At 50.4% G+C, this 8,264-nt stretch overlaps 1 protein-coding gene across 2 annotated transcripts in view; it reads left to right on the top strand.

Annotated features, from left to right (window-relative positions):
- Positions 1-3,003, top strand: part of VPS37A (VPS37A, ESCRT-I subunit) — a 20,892-nt gene extending 17,889 nt beyond the window's left edge. For both annotated transcript variants that reach the window (XM_027853728.1, XM_027853729.1), the window contains exons 10-12: positions 591-734; positions 1,178-1,258; positions 1,663-3,003. In XM_027853728.1, coding sequence (XP_027709529.1) covers positions 591-734; positions 1,178-1,258 — 225 coding nt within the window. In that variant the 3' untranslated portion in view covers positions 1,663-3,003. The remainder of the gene's footprint in view (positions 1-590; positions 735-1,177; positions 1,259-1,662) is intronic.
- Positions 3,004-8,264: the final 5,261 nt, after the last annotated feature.

The raw sequence follows: 8,264 nt of genomic DNA on the forward strand, positions 1-8,264 counted from the left end.
CTTGTGGCGGGGATGGGCTTCTTGGCACGCAAAACTCGCTTTGGGAGGTGTGTTTCTCTGCCTCGAAGTATTTTCATATCTGTTTGTATTTTGGGGTTCCCGTGCTGTTGATGTTGGGCTGAATCCTCGGTACCCACAAAGTGAGACGGGTTCTGTTTCATTTGCCGTCCTTGAGGAGACAGCACAAGGTTGCCCGTGGAGTTGGATTCTTCCTCCCTGGGGCCTGCCGTTGGCATGGAAGGGCACACCTGTGTGTGCCCGCCCCTCTGGGCTGTTAGATGAGGAAGGGGTTGTAGCAGCCGCCCCGTCCAGTGACGCGAGACCCCCAGGCGCCCCCAGACTGTGCAGAGACAGACGTGATTTTCATCCTGTTGCCTCTGAGAACGCCTGTGCTTTCTGAAGGGGTTTGGAGGGTCCCCGGCGTGGCCTCCAAGAATGCTCCGGGTGCGTCATCCATCCGCCAGAGCCGAGCTTTCGTCCACACAGGGAGTTCTGGCGAGGTACCTCGGCCTGAGCCTGGCAGAGGGCGCCACTTCTCCTCCGCAGCCCCCGCTTGGGGCTGACACCCCCGATTCCGTTGTCTCTTTCAGAGCTGCAGCGCCAGCGCCCTCCAGGCAAGGCTGAAGGTGGCGGCCCACCAGGCTGAAGAGGAGTCAGACACCCTTGCTGAGGACTTCCTCGAGGGCAAAATGGAGATAGATGATTTTCTCAGCAGCTTCATGGAGAAGAGAACCGTACGTACTAGCGTGCGGCCGCGGACCGGTCACTCTGGGCAGATGACTGGCCGGCCGGCCGCCTTGGGGACCTGCATGTCCGGGATCAACAGAGGGTGGGGCGTGGGGCATCCATCCTCAGCACCCCTCTCTCTCTCGGGCCCCCAGCCGCACTGGCAGGGCGGGATGGGGGTCGGACGCCGACGGCCTGGGTGTCCCCGTGGGCCCTGAGCCACACGTCGCCCTCGTACGGCGCCCCCCGCCCCTGCTCGCCTATTTGCCTGGCTGTGGAGGAACCAGAGCTTTGCTCAGTCTTCCTAGCTGCAAAAGGCTTGTTTTGTGTCTTATTGTGACCGGACAGACCAGACCTGGAGGGAGGAGGGTGAAGGGCCCGGAGGCCCATTCGGGGAGTGGGGGGGCTTTGGGTCGTCCCGACTCAGGGGCCTTCTCCACGTTTCCTCTAGATTTGCCATTGTCGCCGAGCCAAAGAGGAGAAGCTTCAGCAGGCTATAGCTACCCACACCCAGTTCCACGCTCCCCTCTAGGTAAGCACAGAGAGGCCTCTGACTCTGCCATGCTGTGCCGCTGGGGTTGGGGGGCCTCCTTCCTGTCAAATCCCCCCCACTCCTCCTCCTCCTCCTCACACTTTTCCCCGGCCAGGCTCCCCTCCTGAGGAGATCCCCTGCATCTTGCCTAGCCCACACACACACACACCGGCCCCCTGGCCCACCTTCTCCTCCTCAGCGTGACTGCTGGGCTGCAGGCCGAGCCCCCACTTTGCCCACTGGCTGGACGCAGGCTCCTCGTGGGCAGACGTTCGTCCTCTGCCCTCGGGGCTACGGGCTGAGGACGTTGTCCAGGGGGCTCTTCACGAGAGAGGGAGCCACTCCCCTCGTGTCATCATCGGAAGTGTCACTCCAAGTAAATTGGTGGGGGTTTTTCTTTGCAGATTTTCCTGGACACATGAACTGCCAAGAGAAGAATGAACAGTCCCAATTAAGCACATTCGCAGTAGATGTGATTTGCTAACAGGCGTTTCATCCTAATGGTTGTATTGTGTAGTAGAGATTAACTGTATCCATTGCGTAGAGCTGGGCCTGATTTTGTACAAATTAGGATGCCTTTTATTATCTTTGTTTGAGAAATCCTTCTGCACTCTTTGCACTAAAAATATCCTTTGTATTTATTGTTGATAAAGTCTTTTACCATATTTAAGTTTCTGCTGCTACTTCCTGATTATTAGAAATGAAATACCTATGCATGTAATTTTGGATAAATTCAAGTATTTTATAAATTCATATTCTTTTAAATTGATATTTTTAACTGAAATGGACTGGTTTATTTATAAAGAAAGTCTTGGCCTCTTTTTGTTTTCCTCCTGCAGTCTTTTTTTTAAAAAAAAGTTACTATTTGGGGTGGTGATCATTAAAATATCACATTCCCTTTATCTTTCAGGAAAAATTTTCTTCCCAAGTGATCATGCCAATATGTCCGGCTTTAGTCAGTATAAAGTCCTCCAGCGGGTCATTGTGATGTGGTGGTGACTGACTCGGGGCCTGTGCCCCGGGGGGCCGGGGCGCTGACCCTCAGTCCTCCACGAAGCAGCCTCACAGAGCTCCAGGAGGTGGTGGCTCATCCCCAGAAGGCCGGCCACGCTCCGAGCCACGGCTTTGTCTTTGTGTTGTGTGCTTCTGGCCACAGCAGCATGGAGGGTGAAGGTGTCTGGCCAGGTGGGACCTGCACCTGGGGCAGGAAGAGAACCCGCCACTGCACCTTTGATGTAATGAATGATTCTCACGTCAGTATCGGCTCTGCAGATGTCCTGGTTTGATGGTTTAAATGAAGGCTCTGTCCAGAAGGACGAGGCCCTTGCACATGAAGCCATCCTGTAGGACTGGCCAGGCTGGCTCATTTAGAAATGGATCATTACACGAGGGGAAATGGGGAAAAAACGACTGGGTCTGTGTTGTGGCTCTGCAGAGGGAAATCAGGACACAGACAAGCCGATCGTTTTTCCTCAGCCTCTGTTGTCGATGAGTTTTACCTCTGATTGGAGACCACATGAGAGCGGTGCGGAGTGGTGGAAACACTAGTGGATTTGAAGCCAGAGGAGGTCTGCTGCGTCCTCGCTGGGTGACCGTGGGTCGGGCCTGTGACCTCTGCGGGCCTTGGTCTGTAAGGGAGGCGTTGTGGGCATCTCTGGGAGGGCGTGCCAACTTGTGTAAGATGAGAGGGTGGGCTCTCTGCGATCTCATGAGCAAATAAAAATCATTCACATTTTTCTTGTAAAGGTTGACTAAATGCGTTACCTTTTGTCATTACAAACCCTCGCATACTCTGGACTGTTCCTTCTTGTGGAAGAAGTCAGGCATCTTTGTAGATTGTAAGGGAGGTGTGACCTGGCAGCCAGAACCTTCAGTGAGGCTCGGGGCTGGCGAGGAGATGGTCAGACCCGGGCCCTCGTCATCAAGGACAGGGAAGGACCTCGGCATCATGCCTGAAGAATCGGGGCTGAGGTACGTCTGCTTAGCTCTCAAGAGCAAGAGGAATTAGCCTTATGCTCATCCCCAGAGGGCAGAATGAGGACCAGTTGTGAGTGGTGCTGAGAAGTCAGTTGAGGCTTGGCATCTTAGAAAGATCTTGCCAACCATTGGAGCCATCCTAAAGGGGAATGGGCTGTTGGGGCAGTGGTGGCTTCCCCTCCCTTACTTCAGTCAAAGTCTGGGTGAGAGGTGGGATAGGGAAGAAACCCTGTGCAGGGATGGGGTGAACCTTTGTCCTGAGGTCTCAATTCTGAGATTCTGTGGTCGGCTTAGCTTCTAAAGATAAGCCACGGAAACCTGGGTGGTGGCCATTGGGATTGTCCACAGGGGGCACGAATGAGCACTTTACCTTCAGCCCCCACCTGGTCAGCTTTGCTCGATGGCGATTTTGTAACCGTGTGCCCTTGGCCTTAGCAGGGGCTGTGTGAAGGGAGGCCTTGGGGAGGAAGCCTGAAAGCTCTGGCCTCTCTGTTCCCCAGCCTCCCTAGGTGGGGTGGGTGCCTTGTCTATACATTGTTATTTATAGCGCCCCAATTTCTGCGGCTTAGCTTTCACAACCAAAATTCACTGCTAAGTTAAACTTCTTGATGTCCTGCGAGTGGAAGCGGACCAGAGGTTCTTGGCCACTGTTCTGCTCATTTATAAATAAATGAATGGTGGAAGGCACAAGTTGAATAAGGGGGTCAAGGCTAGAGATGTCAGTATTTAAATAGCCCCTGACCCCAACCCTGACCCTGCCAAAGCAGGTGGGATTAAAGGCACACTGTCTGCAGTTCTGTTACGTCTTTCAGATTTAAACAAGAAGGGTTAGGGAAGCATTCCGGGGTAAGGGGCCAGAGAAGCTGGCTGTCCTGCTTTGTCTGGTGCCCCTGGAGCTCTCCAGAGGGGATCGCTAGTCTTCCAGAAGACAAATACCAGGCTGGTCCAGAGTTAATGGGGCACTCCCTTCAGGCATGGGGGCTAGGAGGATTTCCTAAGCATACATGGGGACTCCATGAACAGCCCGAAGGCAGGAGGGGACTGACCCAAACGTACTTGGGAATAAAGGGTTGTGATGACATTTTCTGCTGATGTATCGGGGCTGTTTGGAAAATCCAATGAGACGGTCAGTAAAACGATACTGTCAACCAGAAGACACTCCTGTCTCCCTCTGGCCAGCATGGGCTCTGTGCAGGTTTCATTCTCACCAGTGGAGTTCTGAGAATTAGGGGGACATTCTACACTTGAGGAGAAAGTTCTTTTTAGGAATACTTTTCTAGGCCATGGTCCATTCCCTGTGCCCTTCCATCCTTCACACAAGACTGTTGACTTGTTAAGGGTTTTCTGGCATGAAGAATTCAGCTTCCTGACTGAAAAGAGGCTGAGACGCCTTTTCAGTGCCTTCATTTGAATGGCTGCACTCCCCAGTCGCATCCCTACAGGGCCTCATGAAAAGCACTGGAGTCCCTGGGGCCGCTTGTTGGGAGCCCGAGCTGTTGACGCTGCAGTTTCTGGCCACTGCCTGCCTTTTTGGCTTTTATCCTGGAAAATCAGTCTGAAGTCTGTAGTGTCAATGGAAACAGACAGTGTGACCTTGCTGAGAAGCTCTCAAAGACCCAGTTTGGGGAGCGAGCGAAATCTCTGTGTTACCAGGGTCCACGAGTGAGCCTGGCTGGCCTCATTGCTGAGGCCGAGAGTCCTGACTGCCAGCTCCCTCAGAAAAGGTGGTCCGTGGCCTGCTGAGAATAAAGCAGTCCACGGGTACTGACTGAAGCTCTACCTGGGCCATTTGATGTTTCCATTTAAAAGACAACTCGCATCTTAAGGATTTATTGAAGAGAGTACTTTTTATCAGCAGTCTGCATACTACATACATGACAAGACAAACATTTAAGTTAACCAAAATTCCATCCACTTTAACATTTGGGAACCGCTCAGAGGCTACGTTAAAACTTGGCTTAACATGAACAGAACACATCCGTCTACAGACACGGTCTTGGGATTGCTGAGCCAGCACTCGGCACAATCATGGCTAATGCCCCATTAGAATATTTCTGTATCGTCATAATCGCTCTTCAGCTCTCAGTCTTGATTTTACACTGTTTGCTTCCCTTTTTGCAGATTCATTTTATACAGAAGTCAAAGATAGTGGATTATTTTTAAGATACAATTTAAAACAAGTACACCCAAACGAAACCAAACAGTAGGTCACTCATAGTTAGCATTGTAACTAACCAACCTGGATGTCCAATTTAGACTGCACCAGTCATTTAAAAGTCTACAATTCACATTTTTCTCTGTAGACGATTTTCAAATGACCTATAAAATATTAGCATAATAAAACGGAGGGAAAACTACATCTTAAAATAGGCCATTTATATTCAATATGACTGTCAGGTTGGCCTTGGTCAATCCAGGCTTCCAAAGCTAGTGTCTGGAGTTGGCAGTCTGTCTCAGAAAGGCTAACCTGATGCTGGGATGGACCACGGAGCAGCACGTAACCAGCTAGATCTGGCAGTCACCAATGACACTTCGGCTTTGTCCAAACAGACCAGAGCTAGTCCGCATTTTAAAATGGAAACGAAGAATGGAGAGGATCCCAAAGTGAAAACATTCTGTAAGGAAAAGCTGAAGGAGCGATGAAGCCACGATAAAATATAGTCGTTTCTGTGTTAGCCCAGAGAAAGTGTTCCCGTGCCAAACTACACTATACGAGGTAGAAAGACCATGGGGACATAATCCCAGATGTTACAAAAATAGTTTTAGGACAAAAAAAAAAAATACCAAGACTAGCTTAGGGTCTGATGTGCTGACCTGAACACCATGCATGCAGAAACCTGAGGCAGAATGGAGAAGCCCTTCTGCCCCACAGGCCCCAGGTGAGGCTCCGGGACTTGAAGCCAGTGATGACAAAAGCAGTCGACAGGGCTCTCCTTGCTGCGTGTAAGCACCTCCGCCTCTGACCCGAGGACTCAGTGAGAGCCCAGTTATCAGTCCTCTTGACACCCAGGCTTAGCTAAATAAAGCCTAGGACCTACCACAGCATGACTTTAGGCTACCCTGCCCCCAGATTTCTTCCCACTCACTTGTTAATACCAAAAATTCTTGGAACGAAAGACCAGGTGCTCGTTAAAGTCCCAGTCACATGCTCTACTCTTAATTCACACTCCAGCAACGTCAGTGAGCGTCAAGGCTGTGGTTTTTTCTCTCTCGATGTGGGGAAGGAGTGGGTATGCTCGGTACCAGGCCTGAGAGTAAGCCCTGCTCCCCTGCAGCTGAGCTTTGCCACTGAGGTATATTCACGTGACTGGTGGGCTGGAGTGAGGCTTGTTCTTGTTTGAAAGAAGCTTCATTTTCAGAGTTTGTGGTTAAGAATCATTACCAGTGGAAGAAGTAGGATTATGAGGCTGCCACTGAGCTTTCTCTCTATGATACAGGCCATACAAAAAGAGATGGGGGGATTGGGGGCGGCTTGAATTTCAGTGTGACTTGAGTAAGGAGGGATTACTTTACACCAAGGGGAATGGACCTCTCTGGCCACCCTTTAAATGCACTCAGAACAGTACCGACCATCATTTTCTACCTCTGAGACTGGGGGCATCACATTTCCCTCATCTGTAACCTGAGGGGATCAGACTAGAAGGTGATCTCCCATGACCCCAGGCCTGGTTTTAGGAAGCCAGGAGGTAAGACCAGGACGTCTTCAAAGCCAAGGATCCCTTTCAGGTACCAGCTACGTTGAAAGCATCTTTGGTGAGCTCCTGCACACATAGGACAGCACCACGTGGGAAGCTGTTGTGACTAGTGCCCCTGGACAGAACACCCATCAGCATCTCCCTCAGCCTCTCCAAGAGAACTCCCCATCTTGCACATAAAGTTATCCATGGCATTTCCACAGGCAGCCTGGAAATCACCCTGGACTCCCTTCTCCTTCCCCCTCACATCCATCCAGGTGCTATCTCCCCAACAGGCTATGCCCTGAAATCACTGGTCCTTACCCCCTCCTCCCTGGACTGCCTCCCAGTTTGTTTTCCTGCCTTCCCTCTCTCTCCCTTTCAGTTTTCCACACCTACAGCTGCCAAAAATCTTCCCAAAACACCAGTAAGTATTTCCTGCTCCCAACTGATCTGAATCCCTACTGTCCCAGGATAAAATAAATACAAATTTCTCCACCTAGCATTTAAATGTCCCCTTCCCCCCATCCCCAACTGAGCTGGTTCCAGCTCACCTCTCCAGCCAATAGCCTGATGTCCCATTTCTGCCTCTGCAGCTTTCCAGACTCAGTCCCCATTCCTGGAATGCATTCCCTCTTCATCTTCCTTCTAGGCTTAGCTCTGGTGCCTCCTCTGGGAAGCCTTCCTGGATCTCCCTCTCTTTCTACTCCAATAATCTTGTATTTGCTCACTTGCTTATGGATTCCATCCTCCTAGGAGAGCCTTGAAGGCAGCCCTAGTGCCTTGAAACAACCAGTAGGCACTTAACATTTGCTGAATTAATTCGTGATCCCTAGGCCTTTTCTTTTCTTCCTTCTCTCCCTCCCCCCAAATGCTTTGTGTCTAAGAAATTTGATTTTTCTCTCCTTCTACATCAGGACCTCTCTTTGGGGAATTTTCAAAGGGTTGGTTTTTTTTTTAAGTCAGTGATTATCATTATTGTTTCTTAGACTTGTTTTCAAGGATTTTAAAAGAAAGAGGTTTAAGTGTTATGTGACCTAGAATTTATATATCAAGCTTGAAAAGAAAATTACTGAGGGTATTTTCTCATTTGAATCCCAGTTCCAAAAGTACTATGCTTTATGTTTATAAAGTCATTTCTCTACCTTGATTTTCATATGATACCTGGAAGGGGGGAGGAAAGCTTCTGCCATTTGAACAATTTTCTATGCTCAAACCTCCTTAATGACTGACAGCCCTTGGCTACGTGACCGTATTTCCCACTCTCCATTTTAGTCATTCCATTTTGGATTGCATGGCTCCCCTCTTGGGGGAAACATTTCCCATTCCCAGCAGTCCTGGGGGGCAGGAGGGGC

The sequence above is a fragment of the Vombatus ursinus genome, unplaced genomic scaffold (assembly GCF_900497805.2).
Source record: "Vombatus ursinus unplaced genomic scaffold, bare-nosed wombat genome assembly UNPS02010193.1, whole genome shotgun sequence".
Classification (NCBI taxonomy): Eukaryota; Metazoa; Chordata; class Mammalia; order Diprotodontia; family Vombatidae; genus Vombatus; species Vombatus ursinus.